The sequence below is a fragment of the Trypanosoma cruzi genome, genomic scaffold (genome assembly GCF_000209065.1).
Source record: "Trypanosoma cruzi strain CL Brener 1047053517011 genomic scaffold, whole genome shotgun sequence".
NCBI lineage: Eukaryota > Euglenozoa > Kinetoplastea > Trypanosomatida > Trypanosomatidae > Trypanosoma > Trypanosoma cruzi.
Window position 1 is genome coordinate 3,643 of NW_001849221.1, and position 18,875 is coordinate 22,517.

At 52.5% G+C, this 18,875-nt stretch overlaps 4 protein-coding genes and 1 pseudogene across 4 annotated transcripts, besides 15 other annotated features; all 5 read right to left on the reverse strand.

The window, feature by feature from the left end:
- Positions 1 to 4,690: a sequence feature (areas not merged during assembly with more than two copies in the genome that could not be assigned to a particular haplotype).
- Positions 798 to 1,518: a mobile genetic element.
- Positions 1,339 to 1,361: a sequence feature (AT_rich).
- Positions 1,341 to 1,518: a mobile genetic element.
- Positions 1,518 to 1,549: a sequence feature (AT_rich).
- Positions 2,350 to 2,401: a sequence feature (A-rich).
- Tc00.1047053508677.30 lies at positions 2,484 to 5,249 on the reverse strand (annotated as a pseudogene).
- Positions 4,691 to 5,530: a sequence feature (haploid, Esmeraldo-like haplotype).
- Positions 5,531 to 18,875: part of a sequence feature (areas not merged during assembly with more than two copies in the genome that could not be assigned to a particular haplotype) that runs on past the window's edge.
- Positions 6,304 to 6,336: a sequence feature (AT_rich).
- Positions 6,366 to 6,427: a sequence feature (A-rich).
- Positions 7,260 to 7,304: a sequence feature (A-rich).
- Positions 7,662 to 10,520, reverse strand: Tc00.1047053508677.40 (trans-sialidase, putative; the record flags this gene model as incomplete). The annotated part of the gene is made up of 1 exon (XM_807658.1): positions 7,662 to 10,520. One exon carries the CDS (start codon positions 10,518 to 10,520, stop codon positions 7,662 to 7,664), a length of 2,859 nt encoding a protein of 952 aa, XP_812751.1.
- Positions 12,885 to 12,911: a microsatellite.
- Positions 13,308 to 14,333, reverse strand: Tc00.1047053508677.50 (beta galactofuranosyl glycosyltransferase, putative; the record flags this gene model as incomplete). Its single annotated transcript, XM_807659.1, has 1 exon — positions 13,308 to 14,333. The coding sequence occupies one exon, from the start codon at positions 14,331 to 14,333 to the stop codon at positions 13,308 to 13,310; it is 1,026 nt and encodes a 341-aa protein (XP_812752.1).
- On the reverse strand, positions 15,059 to 15,688 carry Tc00.1047053508677.60 (uncharacterized protein; the record flags this gene model as incomplete). The annotated part of the gene is made up of 1 exon (XM_807660.1): positions 15,059 to 15,688. One exon carries the CDS (start codon positions 15,686 to 15,688, stop codon positions 15,059 to 15,061), a length of 630 nt encoding a protein of 209 aa, XP_812753.1.
- Positions 15,839 to 15,860: a sequence feature (AT_rich).
- Positions 16,738 to 16,766: a sequence feature (AT_rich).
- Positions 16,928 to 16,948: a microsatellite.
- Positions 17,167 to 18,222, reverse strand: Tc00.1047053508677.80 (NADP-dependent alcohol hydrogenase, putative; the record flags this gene model as incomplete). The annotated part of the gene is made up of 1 exon (XM_807661.1): positions 17,167 to 18,222. One exon carries the CDS (start codon positions 18,220 to 18,222, stop codon positions 17,167 to 17,169), a length of 1,056 nt encoding a protein of 351 aa, XP_812754.1.

Here is an 18,875-nt window from a genome sequence, read left to right on the forward strand (position 1 = left end):
TTTTTGAAGGGCGCCTGTATTGTGAGTAATTCCCTCTCGGACGCACATTGCATGTAGATGCCTCGTGTCCAAAGATATGACAACGTTGGCATCGCACAGTGCGTTGGGTTTCTCGCCGATCGACGAAAAGCTGGGCAGCCCTGGCATAAGCGTCCGTCTGGTGAACAGCGGTGTAAAGACGGGCGCGCAGTTTGGAAAGCCGGATGCCGGGATCGGACGCGATTGTGAGCTGCATCCGGAATGTATTCAGTAGGGACCTCCCCAAATTCATGATTCGATCGGTGGGATCCTGCAGGCCTTCCAGCGCGCTGATCCACTCGACCAAATTGTCAAAGGCAAGTTTAACCTGCTCGTTGTCCTGTTGCCAGCATTGGTATGCACACCGGAGGTCGATAATGACTCCGGAGGCGCCCTCATTCCATACACGCGTGGGCCACGTGGTGACGTCGAATGCGCAGAAACTGCGGTCCTCTTCCATGGGTAATCGGGCGTCCAGGGGAGAAATGCGGGAGGGCAACGGCGTGGAGGGGTGGAAATGTGGTCTCGCAGCATTGTCGTGAGAGAGTCTGTAGGCCGCCGAACTGTGTCGGGCCGCACTGCTAGGCATGCCTCCAGCCATCAAGATATCCGTTCGATGCGGTAGTGTAGTTACGCCATCGTTGGCAACGTGTTAAGTAGCGGGGGCCTTGCCCCGCCCCGCCGTCTCCGCATCCCGCGCAGTTTGTAGTGCGTTAAGGCGTGCCTCCCGTTCCTGGAATTGACCAGTGAGGACTCCCAAGTTGAATTCGCGCTCCCGTAATTGGGCGCGATCGGCCTCCAACTGCTGTCGTAGTTCTAGGACCAGGTTGCCGGCCCCGGCGATAGTGGATTCCCTTACCGATAGGTTACTTTGCGCCTCCTGAAACTCCGAGTTAAGCTGAGCATTTCGATTCTGCACGTCCGCGACGGCGTTCGCGTAATCAAAATTTAGGCGCTCCCTTTCAGCAGTGATGAGCCCTTGTTGGTGCCCCAACTCCCGGGCTGCCCCCATAGCGGGCAGGAACACGTGTGTCTCAAAATTAGGGATCTGAGGCGCCCGTAGATTCGCAATATGTCCAATAAGAGTAGAATCCTGCCAAGCTTTAGATACAGGTCCATGGAACAAGCATAAGCCTGTCGCTGATGGGGCCACGATCAACGTCTCATCCGACATCTGGTTACCATTAATAAACGTCATCTGCACCTGGGTCTCGCCACATTGGGACACCATTTCCCAGAGACGGGCGCCAATATCACACCACTCGGAGGGTGTGTAGGGAACCAAAGTCATTTCCTTATACTTACCTAGCTGTGTGTCTGTAAAAATAAATTTAAAATATTATCTGGCCTCTATCCGCTCCCTGCCCCTTAAAGTCGCGTTCTTCCCAAAAGATTCATACGGTAGAAGGTATCATAAAGAATGCATTCATTTATCAGGATGCACACATACATTAATTAAGTTAGCCAGCTCTCCCGCGATCATTCTTTTCACAAGCTCCTAAAAATAAAAAATAAAAAATATTAAAAAAATGTCGTCCTCTATTACGGCTACACCCAAATAATAAAGAAAAAGAAAAAGAAAAGCCACACAAAAAAAATTTCACCCGGTTACCGTGTGACCATACCAAACTGTTTTTTTATTTTGCCCAAAAAGAAAATTAAAAGATATTTAAATGTCTTTCAGCCGTCCGACCCTCCGTGTGTCCGCACATCGTTTATATTTCACGGGGTCGTCTGCGTGTTGCTGCTCCCCTCAGCCCTCCCATCGGCGCGTGAGTGCGGCCCGCAGAGCGCAGTCACTCGTGTGTGTGGGGACTGAGAGAAGCACGCAGACATGACGGGAGTCGCGTCACCCCATCAGGAGAGTGAGCGCAGCAAAAAAGAAAGAAATCATCGGAGGGGAGAGAAATGCTCACGAGGCCGACACCGAAGGGTGCGCCACCGCATGAAATAAACACGAGAAGCAAAACAAATCCTTAAAGAAAAACACGGCGGCAGGGTGTGGCTGTGTGTGTGGCGCTGCGGGTGTCTGCCAGCCCTGGCCGCAAGAAAAACAAACAAAACAAGAGGGAAGAAATGTGTGCTCCGCCCCACAGGCCCTCGTCGCACGCCCACACGTCACGGCTCCCTCAGCGCGCCGTTCGTCGCGGCCCCTCCTCATGCGTGCAGCAGGCGAGGCGCACAGGGCCGTCGTCATGAGCGTGTCGGTGGGTGTGCGAGCGGTGCAGTTGGGCGGAAAACACACGGCACCCTTCCTTCGAGGGGTGCCGCAGGAAACAATTAAAAGGGAATAGTAAAAAAGAAAAAAAACTTCCATAGTGATTGCCCCCGAAAGAAAAAAAAAGGGGGGAAAGAAAAAACAAACAAAAAAAAAAGAAAAGAATTGCGGAGAGTAATTCATTACCGGATGTGCGTCGGTGTGAGGGAGGTCGCAAGTGTCCCACACTGAGGCCGCACACTCCTCACAGAGCCACAAACCCCCAGAGTTCCAACAGCAGAAAAAGCGGCGGCAGCAGCACCCTGGTCTCACGCATGGTGCCAGCAACGCCGTCATCCCGCTGCGACGAATTTCCGAGACTGCTTTTGAGTGCGAGGCCGAGTGCCGCAGCCTTTGCTTCTCCATCCTGTGGCTGGATATCTTCCTCTTGCCCATCAGCTCCTCCCGTCGTCTCCCCATTCTCACCAGAGCTCACGCCCCCCTCAGTTGCTACTGCGGGCTGTTCTTGCCCCTTGCTTTCAGAGGCATGTGATTTTGGATTTGCTGCGCCATTTGCTGCGTCGGAGATGCCCGCAGAGGCTTGGATTGGTTGATCTCTCTGCATGTTATCGGCAACTTCTGTCCTCACCGTTTGTGCATCATCAGACAAGGAAGCCTCATCCTCCGAGCTGGCGGCACTTGAAGATGTAACAGATGCCGACTGGTCTGCGCTCCTCTCCCCTGCTTTGGGTGTCGTGGTATTGGACACCGCTGGTGTGGGTGCATCGCCACCGCTCGCACCACTGCTCCCGTTCGAGGTTACTTCTTCCGTCGGCCGTGGTTTGGCAGTAGTGGGCGCTGGCACAGTTGGCTGCGTCTCTGTGGCTACCAAAGTGGTTAAAGGTTCAACGGGCGGAGAAGTAGTTGTCAACGCTTTCGCCGGCTTCTTTTCCGTAAATGGAAGAGAAACTTTATTCGCGTTGAGGGTGCCAATCTCAGTGTCATTCAACGGGCGGTTGTACAGAAAGACGTTCGCCACCGTCGCATGAATTTTTCCGCTGAGCAACTGCTCATCGTACGCGCCAAAGTAAAAGTGTGAGACCGCGTCCATTAATTCATCAGAAGGACGAGGCAGGGTCAAATCCAACAGGGATTTCCCGTCAACGTACACGGAGCCCACACCGTCATGCATTTTGAGCACCACGTGATACGTCTTGTTCAGCTCCCATTCAGCAAAATATTTCGGGTACGACCCGTGCGCCACGCTCCACCTCATATTATTATCTTACGACAGTCCCAGGAGTGTTGTCGTCCTCATTTTCTCCAGGCCCATCAGGGGAGTGATGCCCTTCGGCACCTCGTGAATCGACACCGTTGCCGCAAGAGTGAACCCATAGTTTGCAAAGTGGAGCGGTATGTTCGGCCACTGCTTGCCCACGGGCCACTCGGCCCCCGCGCTACGCCCTTCGAACGTCAACCCACTGGGAGCCTTTTTCTTCGCACCCCTCACAACGGCATTCACCCCAAGGTACTCGTCCTCCCAGTTGTCCCCACGGAGCCTATCGGCCAAATGGCCCACAAGCCCAGCCGTGGGGATAGGAACAGAACAGTTCTCTCTTGACAGCGCGGCGCCCGAGGCAATTAAGCCGCATTGTCTCGACAAGGCATTGTCCTTCGCGGCCCAAGTGTCCAGCGCACGCCTTATCCCCTGCAGTTCGGACGTCAGATCCAGGAAGAAGGCTCCAGAGTCGCTTCCACCACTGGCCTCGTACAAACAATACAGCTTATCATCCGCGCACAACAGGGAGCTGGAGGTTGCACTATTCCCAGTGGGTAGCAGGCCAACGTGGTAAATACGGTTGGTGTCCGTTAGCCACAGGCGAATCTCGCTCCTTTGATTGTCCCCGAAATATTCCAGCTGGGTGAGGAGGATCACCTTCATTCCATCAATGGTTGCAGTGATGAATCCACTCTGAATGTGGGGCCCAAGAACTGCCAATGAGTTGCTCCACACGCGCGAGAGCGTCCCCAGAGCCTCCTTCCACGTGTTCCCCTTGTCAGTCGACTCGTACACCCTTCGGCGACCGTAATCACATGAGGTGATCATGATGATTTTCCCAGCCTCCCATTCAAGGATACTGGGGTTGGTGCAGCCCGCATGTGTCGCGCTGTTCGCAAAGGTCCAGTGCGGTTGAACGGAATTCGAGTACATGACTGTGGACGCGGTTTTCCCTCCAAATGTCAGAAACTGCACGGGAAACACGAGCGTGTTATCCGTCATTTTCGTGATGGGAGTACTGGCATCGTTGAGGAAGCCAATCAAGTCTTCGGATTTATAGGGATAGGGAGGGCGAATGCTCACAGAGACGGAATTCAACGAAAAACCTCCGCTTCGTCCAGGCCCCGTCTCCAGAAAATGGATAACAGACTCCAACCCACTTCCCCGCTCATCGGCAAACCGAATTATGGCCCCAGTCCGTAAGTCGTAGCCCTCCACAAAAGCAAAAAGCGGTCCGAAGGGTCCAAAAGGCGAGGTAAAAAACATCTGGTGAAGGCGTGCAGCAAAAGCGTCAAGATCTTCTGGCCCCGCGTACGACCGCCACGTCTTCCCACCATCAACGCTGATCCGTGCCATCAACTGCATGGACGCACTCCCGCTCCTCACAGATCCACTGAACTGAGCTCCAACAATGGCCAGCAGCATCCCGTCCACATTCACAAGATGGGGATTCCGGAAAATGTAGCCAGCGGCCGCTGCTTTTGCGACTGGATACTCCCTTGGCAACTGCTTCAAACCGTGTCTTTCATAGGAATCGTCCATTCTCGTTCCATAGTTTTGGACCTGCACTGACCCAGCGGCGCCGCACATCATCACGAAAAGGAGGAGCAGCACCGCGGAAGCAAACACACGCCGGGACATGTTGGGCCTCAGCGGCTCACTCTCTCTTCCTTCCCTCCTCCTTCCGCTGGATCCGGTCACGCGGCGACGGTTGTGTGTGCGGGGTGCCTTCACTGCAGCAACACGTGAGAGCATATAAATATGTGTGTGTGGGCGGTCTGTGTGCTGTTGGTCCTTTCAGTGTCTTCGAAGTTCACAGTGGCGATTCGCGCTTGTTTGCTTGCTTTCCTAGCGTGTCTGTTCAGGAAGTGGAGGGAAAAGGGAAAACAAGCCAAGTAAAGAGATGAGACAGCGAGCAGAGCCACTCCGCACCGGCCATCGCGGGCGTCACGGCGAGCCGTCGGTGTGTGCGGGCCAGCCCTCACGCGGTGCAACACGCCACACCCAACAGGGAATGACAGACAGGCGGAGAGAGAGAGAGATGAATGGATGCCGTCAGGAGGCACTCACAATCAACATGGCCCGTGAGCATTCAGCCACTCCACGCAAGAACACAGGAGGAGAGGATGACAGAGGAAAAGCAAAAAGCAGCACAAACACACAAAAGAAACAAATTGCGGGAAAAGCATCGCCACGGCCCTCGCCCTAGCCGGCAACTCCACTCCAGCCCTCACACACACACACACCATCGCAGCGCCGCCAGTCCGCGAAAGAAAAGATTCGGTCCTCCACACAACAAACGCACACACCACCACCGCCTCCAGTTCAATCCCACAGCCAACGGGATATAGCCACAGCCCGCAGCCAACACAATGCACACGGAGCAAGCAATCACCCAAAGAGACACACGCAAAAGCGATTCTTCACCCATCCATGACGCGGCGACAACATTTCCAGTCATTCCACCCACAATGGAATTTGATGCCCGACTCTAAGCGGTCATAGGTGGTGCATCACGCCCGCAGGAAAAGTGACTCGCCGTGCTCTCCCTCTCCTCCCCTCGCTTCATGCCCACAGAAGGAGGCGGCAGCCACCAGCACACACTACAAAAGTAGCATCCAAATCCACTGAAATCTGCATTTTGTGTGTCTGTGTGTGTGTGCCTGCAGCAGCAAAAGTCAAAAAAGTAAAAAAGAAGAGCGGAGCATTTAAAGAGACAAAAAAAATTGTACAGCAGAAGTGCATGACAAAAATAACAGGACTGCTCAAGCTCATGATATTGCACTGCGGACCAAAGCAGCGGCAATTCATAAAAAATTAAATTAAAATAATAATAATAAAACTCTTCACCCTTCCACACCTCACACCCTGAAAAAAAAGAAAAAATGAAAAAAAAATGAAAAAAGAAAAAAAAATGAAAAAAATGAAAAAAAGTCGTCCTCTATTACGGCTACACCCAAATAATAAAGAAAAAGAAAAAGAAAAGCCACACAAAAAAAATTTCACCCGGTTACCGTGTGACCATACCAAACTGTTTTTTTATTTTGCCCAAAAAGAAAATTAAAAGATATTTAAATGTCTTTCAGCCGTCCGACCCTCCGTGTGTCCGCACATCGTTTATATTTCACGGGGTCGTCTGCGTGTTGCTGCTCCCCTCAGCCCTCCCATCGGCGCGTGAGTGCGGCCCGCAGAGCGCAGTCACTCGTGTGTGTGGGGACTGAGAGAAGCACGCAGACATGACGGGAGTCGCGTCACCCCATCAGGAGAGTGAGCGCAGCAAAAAAGAAAGAAATCATCGGAGGGGAGAGAAATGCTCACGAGGCCGACACCGAAGGGTGCGCCACCGCATGAAATAAACACGAGAAGCAAAACAAATCCTTAAAGAAAAACACGGCGGCAGGGTGTGGCTGTGTGTGTGGCGCTGCGGGTGTCTGCCAGCCCTGGCCGCAAGAAAAACAAACAAAACAAGAGGGAAGAAATGTGTGCTCCGCCCCACAGGCCCTCGTCGCACGCCCACACGTCACGGCTCCCTCAGCGCGCCGTTCGTCGCGGCCCTCCTCATGCGTGCAGCAGGCGAGGCGCACAGGGCCGTCGTCGTGAGCGTGTCGGTGGGTGTGCGAGTGGAGCAGTTGGGCGGGAAACACACGGCACCCCTCGCAGGAAGAGTGCAGCAAGAAACAATTAAAGAGGGAAGAGTAGAAAGAAAAAGAAACGTCCATAGTGATTGCCCTAAAGCAAAAAGGAAAAAGAAGGGAAGTGATTTACAAAAAAGAAAACTAAAGAAATTAAAAAAAAAAAAGAAAAAGAAAATGGAATCAACAAAATTCAGTGTTCAATGCTGGGATGCTGCTCAGTTGTTGTTCCACGAAAAGCCGCGATTCCACCCTCCCTCACACCTCAGCAGAGAGCCGCAGTGCCCCACAGCCCCAGAAGCAGCAGCAACAACACCCGAGACACACACCCATGCACGGTGCTGTCACGGTCCAGACCCATGGACAGCAACTCCGCAATTTCCCCGCTGAAGGTGTCGTTGTCCGAGTGTCGTGCCGCGCCCTTTGTTGAGGGAATCCCTTCGCCTCCAGGCGTGGTGTTTGTATTCCCCGGTGCGGTGTCGACCGTCTGTGGAAACTCCTCGCCGTTTTCAGAAGAAAATTCGGTTGCGTCAGTCTAAGAGATGTTGTCGGTGTTCTCCGCGGATTTTGTTTCGGCGTCACTCTTTGAAGGAGTGAGGCTGCTGTCTGAGCCCATTGTTCTCTCGGAATTTCTTTCCCCCACCTCGAGGCTGAGGCTTTCCTCCGCGCCGGTATTTCCGGTTCCAGTGGACCGCACATCGTTGTTTTCAGCGGAAAGCTCAATGCTTTGTTGCACTTGGTGCTCACCGTTCACTGATGCAGCGACCGTTTCCATACTCAACGACGCAGCTACTGGAGACGTTGTTCCGCCACTCCGGTCATTCGTTCCTCCATCCTCCTCTGGCTCTTCTGTATCATTACTTTCAGAGGAATTTTCAACATCACTGAACACCGTTAATTTCTCTGACTGTAGGTCTTGTGGCTGCACATCTGAATCACGTTGCATCGATTCCTTCGCTTCGTTCAGCGTGGTTTGCCAAGACGTTTCGTCTCCGGAAGGCTGGGCATTGTCCTCTGAAAAAGAATTCTCTGCGCTCTGCGCTGCTATGGCGGACTCAGAAATAGAGGCTCCCGCGACAAGCGTGGAAGAGGGCGCAGCAGGTACCGGATCATTAACGATTCCTTCCTCTTGTTTATCAGTATCACTCTCAGTCAATTCCTCATAGCTGGCGGCGCTTTCTTCACTCTTTGACTCGGAAGCAACTGAGACGTCTGTGCTGGCCACCTGCCCTTTAGACTGTTCTGTGGGTTGTTTCTCAACACCCAGTGATGGAATGGTGACTTTGCCGGCATTGAGTTTGCGCAGATCATTTCCCAACAGTTCCTCGTTGTACAGCATGACGTTGGTCACCGTCACGTGGCCGCCCGTTGCACTTTGGTGCTTACTGTCCCCACCAATGTAGAAGTGTGAGATCCTGTGGAAGTCAAACAGACTCGTATTATATCTGTTGCGGTCAATTTCCCTCTGATCCACAAAGACAGTCCATTCTTTATCATCCATTCGCAGTCCCACCTGATACGTCTTGTTTGGCTCCCACAAATCAACATCCCCCGCATCATCAACATCCTCCGGTATGGCCAACCACTTCTTGTCATGGGTGTACGACAGACCAAAAAGCACCGTGCTGTCGGTGTCATTCATCCTCACACCCATCAAAGGAATGGGGCTGCTGCCACTCCGCGGCACCTCGTGGATGGACACCGTCGCCACAAGAGTAAACTCGGTGTTAGCAAAGTAGTACGGCACAGTCTGCCCCATGTCGCCAACAGGCCACTCCGCCCACGCCCCGGGTCCTTTGAACGTCAATCCATTGCGAACCCTTTTCTCCCCATTCGTCACTGTTGCATTCACGCCGAGGTACTCGTCCCTCCACTCGGTCTGAGTTGAGTTACCAGACAAGAAGCCAACAAGCCCTTTGGTGGGAACAGGACCATAGCACATACCCTTCCTTGGCAAGTCGACAGCGGCGCCGGAAACGGAACTGCATGATTCAAGGGCGCTGTCCAAATCCTTCCATGTCTTCACCACTTCCTTTATCCGCTCCAGTTTCTCGGTCAGGCGCACAGCAACAAGATTGTATGATATGTCTTTCTTGTTTTCGTACAGTGAAATCAACTCCTTATTCTCATCCTTTATCAACAGTGAGCTGGCGGCTGCGTCATCATTTTCACGGGATACCGGCCCAACATCATACACACGTGCCTTGTCCGTCACCCAAAGATGAAGCCGACCCTCTCCATTGTCCTCCTTCGCATACACCGGCGCGGTGATGAGCATCACTTCCCTTCCCTCAATGATTGCTGTCGTGGATCCACTCTGGACGCCGTACCCCTTTCGATTGTGTGAGTTGCCCCACACGCGCGTAATTGGTTGGAAGTGTCCGTACCAATTGTACCCATCCTCAGTGGAACTGTAAACGTCATAGTAGCCTCCAGCACAATGAGCCATCATGAAGAGTCTTTCGCCGTATTCGCATTTTTCCCACTTCACCAGGGTTGGATCCCTGCAGCCGTTACCAGGCTTTTTTTGCGAAAGCTCCCATTTGTTCCCTGACTTGGAGAGACGCATAGACAGCAAAACGCTCGTTCCATCCTTGTCTTTGGCCTGCATGGGAAACACAATCGCGCCATCACCCATCACAGCACCCGATCCTCCACCGCCAATTAACTCGGTCAAGGAATGAGAATATCCTATGCCTTGAGGGTTCACCACATGGCTCTCATTCCACACAAGTTTCTTGTTGTTTCCACCCTCATCAGTGACAGTTCCCTTCACGAGTAAAAGGCCTGGCTCATTCGTACCCGCATCCTGCGACTTTGTACGACTGTATTTCCCCACCAGCATGTAGACGCTGTTCCCAATTACAACTGTCGTTGGCCGCAACACTTCCGTTGTCCCAAAACTACTCGCGGTGGTGTCCACAAGTTGCATGCGAAACAAACTTAAATCCGACGTAGAAATATCCATTGAGTCATCACTTATATTCAGGTGCTTTGACACAATCCCAGCACAGCTGCCGGCTCCGTTCTTTTCCCCGCACTGCGCCTCAGAAACGACAAATACATCATCATCCACTTTAACGAGGCCAGGAACACGGAGCGAGGTGATTTTGCTTCCGTCCTTAAACTCCTTCCAATTGGCAAATGATATCGACGTCGTCCCTGTGAAAGGATCAATGGTATTCCTTGTTTTACTGCCCCCGGCGGCCGCAGCTCCACTGCCGCAGCACATCAACAAAACAAGTAGCAGCACCGCAGAATAGAAGTGAAGCCGGGACATGTTGGGCCTCTGCGGCTCACTCTCTCTTCCTTCCCTCCTCCTTCCGCTGGATCCGGTCACGCCGCGACGGTTGTGTGTGCGGGGTGCCACGACTGCAGCAACACGTGATAGCATATAAATATGTGTGTGTGGGCGGCGTATGTTCGGTTGTTGGTCCTTTCAGAGCCTTCGAATTACACAGTAGCGATTAGCGCTTGTTTGCTTTCTTTCCTAGCGTGTCTTTGTCCAAGAAGTGGAGAGAACAACAGCAGTAGTAATACATCAGACACGTCAGTGAGGAGTAGAGCAGAGCACCCACGCAAAGTGCGGGACTCGAGAGAACACAGAAGGAACAGCATGGAAAACAATTGCACACAGAAAACAGCAAAAACAACAACACGGCAAGTCACAGAAGAAGCCAACACACATACACATGCACGCGAAATTTCATTATTCGGCGACGCCATTCAAATTACTGCCGAAACAGTCCGCAAGCGATACAGTGATCGGTCACACGCTCCCAGTGCACTGCCGCGGCAAGGACGCGGTCACAAAAGGAAGTATCTGCACAAACGTGGGCAGTATCAATTCACAGCACCGCCACACGACACACGCTCTCTCGGTCCATCCCACGCCCCGCCTCAAAAGGCCGCGGCAAGCACCAATCAACAAAATAATGAGGCGGCGGAAACAAATTCCCTGCAGGCACTTCAGGGCTCCACAGCAACGCCAAAAACAGGAGCGTGCATCCCTCCGCTTGCAGCAGTGCAGGCCTCTTTGCTCCCGGCCTCTCGGGGCGTTGAGCACTACCAGACCATCTCGCGCTCACAAAACAAGCCGCACGCAGATGCCATTCATTTTCTCCGCAAATGGCGTTGCCGCGCTGAATCACCTGCAAATAATCCACAACACACCACCCAAAGTTTCTTTCCATTGCCACAAAAGAAAAAGAAAAAAATGCTTTGAAAAGCCAACACAAATACCACTTCGCCCTACTCACTGCGCATTGCCCCGCACACGATCGTTGTTACTCGCCCCTCCGCTCTTCGCCCATCCCATTCCTGCCTGCCAGGACGGACATCACAGTCGCAATCCCTCCCAAGAAAGACTTTGTCACATGCTGGTACAGGCCACATTTTTCCCTTTGCATCCCGGTCTCCCGCCCACAGGAGGGCAAACAGGGGGATTGCGTGCGTGTGCGTGTGGATGGCGATGTAAAAACTCATGGAAATTCAAAGAAATACGGCACGCAGAGCGACCCCGCCCACGGATTGGAGGTTCACTCGTGAACCGCAGCAGGAAGAGCAAACGTCCTCTCGTTGCTTTTCTGAGAGGCCGATTCATTACCACCACGCCGCCTCAACAGCGTGTACCGGCGAGCGGAGGAGATGATTGCTCAATCGCACCTCGTGTCAGAGGCGCCCATAACGTCTCCCTGCGGCCACTCGCCCTCAGCAACAAGCCGCACAACAGAACGCAACACAATTCACCCACTCGCCAATAAAACAAATAAACATGCATCTCGCCGCCATGAAACGCCATCAACATCTGTTTCACGGCAGACACCAAATGCCAAGGGATTGAAGAAATATATATATATACGCGTATGGTCTCCCACAATACATTCCAACAAAGGATAGTCTCTCAAGCCTGAAAATAAACACCGTACAGTCACAGAAGCCGCCTCGTCAAGCCAAAAATCGTGTGGTGCCCCTCCTCGCAATGCTCTGCTGTCCGCAGACACCGCCCTCTGTGGTGTTTCAGCAAAAGCGAAAGAAGAAACATTCACAAACCAACAGCAAGAGAAGCCTCCACACGCAACGTGTGCATCACCGTGGAGCATCGCTTTTATCCCTGCAAGTAAAAGAGGCGCCGTCACATCATCCGAAAGGATCGCCACAAACACGCCAAATTGCGAAGTGCGCAACACGCTCCGCCGTGACCATCGTTTTCCCGATAGGGCAGCCCACTCCCGTCCACCGTGTCTGCCGAGCAGGACACACCAGGCCTGCCGCTGCAACGCAAAAAAGAATCAGAAATACGCAACGGATCCCGTCGCAGTCGTTGGCTCAGCCGCCGTGTTGAGGTTTGGGAGGGGCGGATGGAGGAATAAAAACAAAACGGGCAAATATCCCCGCGGAATCCCGCATTCCACGCAGTCCCAATGGCCAGAGGGTCCTCTGGGGACGCCTGGGAGACGCATCCGCCACACTCTCACGCACCATCATTCACGGCTCCCCAATCGAGTCCAGCGGGCCTCGTGAAGCACACGGCGCGCCTCAGTGGCGTGGCGAGCAGCCTTCTCGGAGAAAAGGACGCGTGGCGATGGTTCCCCTCCCCGCTTCACTTTTCTTTTCTTTCTCCTCCTGTTTTTGGTGGCATGTCACAGAAGGGGAGCGCACTTCATGTCCCCGAGCCCTTCTCTTGGTGCACGCACAAAAACAGAGAGGGAAATAATAAACGAGTGGGTCAGGCGGCACGGAGAAATAAATGTGCGGGAAACAAACAAACCAACAAACAAACAAAGAGCCCGACAGATATGCACGCAGCATATACAGCGGAAACGGGTGTCACCTTCAGTGGGTAAATTAGTAGCCAATGGCGGTGTCGATCGCCCACGATAAGAAACAGCGTTGTGCTCACAATACTTTTGGCTTGTTTTCTGCTTCCCTCCCCTTTTATTTCTCCCCCATCCATCATCTTCACGTTTCTTACTTTCTACTTCCCTCTCCTACCTTCGGCAGCACGGCCAAGTTTGGACGCTCCGCCCTCCCCCGTCATGCCAAATATACGTTTACGCTCATTAAAATCAACGGCGTACTCGCTTAAATATTAATCGTGTAAATAACCAAACAGAGGTGTAAATTTCTAAAAATTAAGGCAAAACAAAATAAGAAAGCAAAACTTGTGTTTGTTGCCGAATCATCTTCCTTTAGTCCTCACAGGGTACAAAAGCCTCCTGTCGTAGTCGATACTTTGAACTCTTCTGATCTCATCATGCCCGTAGGCCCGAATGCGTTGTATGCGTGCCTCATCCTTCACCCAAACGTCTAGGGGGACCATGCCGTCATATGGCTCCTTGTACCCATCGCAGCATGCTTTTAGACCGTTCCACTTCATCACGGCATATGGTTGGTTCGTCATCAAAGAGTTGACGCGACGGTACCAGAGAGCGTCCGGTGGCTCCATTTCACTAGAGAAACGAATACTCGAGCTGCCGCGATGCACAAATTTGCCGCATAAGACATTCCGCTCCTGAAATCCAAGCAAACGGAGGCGCAAGCTGTAGTCAACATCCTCCACGCAATCTGGGTAGAAGTTCTCGTCAAAATATCCCACCGTACTGATCGCCAGGCGTGTCAACATAGCAGACACAAAACAACTGCTTTTGTAATATGCGCAGAAGTGCCCGTAATGCTTCGAAAATGCCTTTTCACGCTCTTTCGCAGAGGCATAACGAATGCGGTCAGGCAGCAGCGCAGACGTCGACAATCGGTCATCGTTCACCGTGGAGCGCAGCACCCCCAAGCCCCGTCGCAAAACAGGACTGGACTCGCTCGGCTCATTCGCCACCTCCGCCGCCAACTCATCCACGCGAGCGGCATCATGCCTCGTCATTTCATGCACATCGCGTAGAAGGTTGGGAAGAAGATCGGGTAAAAACTTTACGTCGCTGTTTCTCACAAAAACAAAAGGCACTTCCTCGCGCGGCAGCGAGAGTGCAAGTCGTGACCCGATGTTCACCGCAGCGCTGTACCCGATGTCTTCCGGGTGACGACTCACAACCAGGCGTCCGGACCACCCATAGACCCTCTCGAGTTCCTGCAGGCACAACGACAGCATCGCCTCCCGCCCGTTCTGCACCAAAACCAACAGCCGGATGGGCACACTGATGTTGCACATCATCCTCCGAAAGTCCATCAGATCGAGCATCAGCGGGACCACCATCAACGGGATAACGTCCGTCCCGTTATTTCCCCCAGCCGCCGTGTCGTTGGATCCACCAGAAGCCTTTCCCCGACGCAGTGGATATAGTCCGCCCTGGTCGGACCAACACCCAAACCATACGTGGGATCGTCACCAAGTAGGGGCTCCACCCTCCCGCCACCAAAAACATCAAAATGGACAACAAATTTAATGTGAGAAGAAAGATAAAGCACCCTTTCCAAAAAAAGGCTCGTGGCTTCGGTTTCTAAAGCGCGTGTAACTCCGCGCATATCCCGTTGGAGGCAAAGCCAAGGGAGCATCTCCTGAAATAAAGCAGAAGAAGTAAAAAAGAAAAAAAAGATGCACAAAAATGGCTCCGTGTCAATGTGAAAAAAAAGACTCCTTCCAGCGCAATGGCCACGCATGGATAGCGTCCTTGGCCTTCCGTCCGCACAAAAAGGCTCGGGTGCCCTAATGAAACCCTCCATGCGGGAAGGCCATCAGAGACACCGCAAACCGCACCAGGTACAAAAACAAAAAATAAGCAAATGAATAAATCGATAATGAAGCCCAGCGCCTCAGCGTGCCCTCTGCAGCACCACTCGTCATCACAAAATATTAAAAAAGCAACAATGTGGGAAAAGGGAAGGATCGAACGGAGGCACAAGTCCACCATCAAAAGTGATGGGGTTTTCCAAAGCTGCACTCCAAACACAGCAAGGGTATTAAACAAGAAAAAAAATCAGTCATCTAATGGGTAGGAACAAGAGTAGAAACAGGCGTCCGTCCACATGGAATGAAGAGGAACTCCACCACGGCGTCCTCCACGACGAAGACACTCCGCGGCCAGTGCCCGGTGTCATGTGCGGGGTCCGCGAGGAGTTTGTGGGAACGCCACTGTGCCATTCGGTGTGACCCCTCGGAACGCAACAGCAGACGTGTCCCATTCCGGTCGCACTCGTGGCGGTGCGGCATCCGCTGCATCGCTGCGTGCTGGTGGCGTCGGTTACGATGCGGCAGTGTGATAGAGAGAGGGTGCCCGACAGGGGCGGTGCTGGGTTGGGTGGGCAAGGCCCTCCGCGGCGAGACACCCAGCACGACTCCTGACCGCGGCGCTCACGCAATTCCTTCCGCTCCTCTCCCTCCACCCGGCAATTGCACAGCCGCCGGCACATTGTCCCCGAAGCAACACACACGTGAAAGCGTCGTAGCATAATCCCCGAGAGAACAGAGTGGCAGCCACACGCTGCGGCCATCGTGCCGACAGGTGAGCCCTCGAACAACTTTGTTTTTGGGCCACACGCACACCACGCAGGGATCACCCACAGCAACGCACAAAAGTGCAACCAAAAGCATTCATCCACCGTCACCGCCATCGCACATCTACAGAAGAGAGACAACCGCGCAAAAGGTCAACTCCGCCGCAACCGCACAACCACGTGCGTCAACAGCTGACAAAAGGAGTCTCTCACCTCGTGCCACATCGATTTACCGGGCGGTGTTGCATTTTGAGGCAATCGTGCTGCAAAAAAAAAAAAAAAAATAAAAGAGAACCGCAGTATTGCCCCCGTCCCGGTGTCTCTCCCTTCTTCATGTCCACAGAAGAAAGCGGCAAGCAAACACCAGGGGAGAATAAGAGTGAAAATCATGCTTGGGCAGCGCAATATATTTTGCAACTTGTGCGTGTGGCTGCGTATACGCAAAAAAAAAAAGAGAACAAATAAAGGAAAGCCATGTGAATAGACACGGAAACACACAGCAGAGGTGCAGGGGTAATGGAGGAAGAAGAGAACTGGCAATGCTCGTGACAGCACCGCAGCCCCAGCAGCGGCAAGCCACAAAATATTTGCCAAATAACAATAATAAATTGATATTTTTTTCCCATTACGCTTCATGCCAGAAAATAAAAAAGACGATTAGTTCGTCTCGGCCGCGCAAATCACCGTGTCCACACGGCGTCTATATTCCACCGGGACACCCATTGCGCTGCTGCAATTCCCATGCCTTTTTTATTTTTCTTCACCAGCGTAGAAGGCAGTACCGAGGGCTTCGGCGGTTACTGGGGAAAAAGAAAAAGATACGTGACGGTTTGCTTCAGTGTGCCCGCAAAAACATTCCCCTCCCCACCCCGGATGGGATCCATCCAACTACACCCCCCTTCCCCTTCTCACCCACGGCAGGGTTACAAATAAATTCAACAGAAATAAAACATGAGAACCGGGACGGCTGGGAGGTGACCACATCGGCAGTCTCCTCCTCAGGCCCCACAAAACCCACCAGGCTTCCCTCCACATGGAGATTAGTAGCCTTCGCAGTGCCACAGTGAGTGCGTCGAACAACAACAAGAAGAAAGAGAAAAAAAAAGAGCCGCACAAGACCCCTCTTTTCAACGCGGTTTCATGAGAATTAAAAGAAAAAACTAAACAAAAAAAAAGTAAAATTATTTTAAATAAACGGGGGAAATGAACAAGACATGTCAGCATCTACTAATCCTCCACCTCATCCGTTCACACATTCCTTTCCACAAGCTTTTAACCAATAATAATAATAGAAACCAAAACCAAAACCAAAACCAACAACAACAACAGCGCTCCATGCCCCCACGGCATCGCTACCAACAACAACAACAACAACAAAAGAACAAAAGCCCAAAAACGTCAAAGGATCCACAAATAAGGAGAGAAAATCAACAATACGCTCATCCAATCATTTCTTCATGTCCGTTCGCACATCCCTTCTACAAGCTGCTAAAGAAAAAAGAAATAGCTCCCTTACAAAAGACGTTTTAACGAAGGAGTACACAAAAACCTTTGACTCTACCTACTATCTCCCTCTCCCGCTCGTGCACATTGACTCATTGTCCAAGTGTGGCCATGTCAATGACAAAGCGATACCTCACATCACTTTTCATCACACGTTCGTATGCTGTATTAATATAATCGATGCTGATTAGTTCAATATCCGATACGATGCCGTGTCTGCCACAGAAGTCAAGCATCTCTTGTGTTTCGGGAATGCCTCCGATGAGTGAAGCGCCGATTGACTTGCGCCCCTTCAGTAGCAAAAAGGGTGATACCGGCGGGTGCGGGTTCTCCGGCAGACCGACCAGTATGTGCACACCATCCGTCGTGAGGGCGAGAATGTACGGCGACAAGTCGTGCGTGTTTCCAACGGTGTCAATAATAAGATTGAGCGTGTTCTTAACCGCCCTCATCTGCCCCGGGTCCTTCGAGATGACGACGTGGTCCGCGCCGAGCATCCTGGCTGCCTCCCGCTTGCCCTCACTCGTTGTAAAAACAGTGACCTCCGCACCCATCGCCTTGGCGATCTTCACTGCCATGTGGCCGAGGCCGCCAAGCCCCACAACACCCACCCTCGTCCCCGCTTTCGTGCCCCAGTGCCGCAGGGGTGAGTAAGTCGTGATACCGGCACACAGCAGTGGGGCGGTCGCGGCAAGATCAAGGTTGGAGGGGATGAGCAGCACAAAGCTCTCCTTTACCACAATGTGGTCAGAGTACCCACCATACGTGGGTTCGCCGCTGACGCGTGCCCGTGAGTTGTACGTCGAGGTCGTTCCTTCCACGCAGAACTGCTCAAGGCCCCTCTTGCACTCCACACACCTTTCACATGAGTCCACCATGCAGCCCACACCAACCGTGTCTCCCACCTTGAACTTCTTCACGTTTGCACCAACCGACGTTACATGACCGACAATCTCGTGTCCAGGCACCATCGGAAACAGGGACCCACCCCACTCATCGCGCGCCTGGTGGATGTCGCTGTGGCACACGCCGCAGAACAAAATCTTGATGCTCACATCATCGGCCCCAACAGCACGTCGCTGGAAGCTGAAGGGTGCGAGGGGGGCCTTTGCTGACGGCGCTGCGTAACCTTTTGCGTTCGTTGCCATTACGCTTACTCTGGTTTCACGGTATATTCAATTCACTTGGAGAACAAATAGGATTCTACAATAAAAGGGGGAACAAAGTGATTATTTGTAATGGGGGAATGGAAAGATCCCTGTGACGGCCACAGTACAGGGAAAAAAAGGCAGGAGAAGGTAAAGTATTTTGGGAGGAGGAACACAACGCACCAAAATGGCGCTCAGCGTACCGGTGGTGGTAGTCCCCGCCAGCACCACATGCTCCATGTGTGTCTCAATGAGACTCTCGGTCCCCTACACAGCGAGTTGACACGCTTGGAGTGAGCCGTTGGCCCCCTTTTGGGGTCAATCGATATCCCCTTCACGGGGACGTGGTGTCGCGCCATCTCCTCTTCTTTCGCGTCCCCTGCAGAGCTTCAAAGTCAACAAACGAAAAAGAAAACAAAAACGAGTTCTCTCCTAAACAGATAGTGTACCCCTGAAAATTCTTTTCCTCTGCTTCCTTTCATTTTTGCCCAAATGGATCCACGCATAGATGAGACATAATTCCGGGCTGGCTACAGTCACGACCCTTCCAACAATGTGACCGCACACAATAAAAGGAGGTGCCGTCATAGGTGCACGCCACACAGACCTCCACAAACTGAACCCCACGCGAACCCAAGCCGCCGAAACCAATT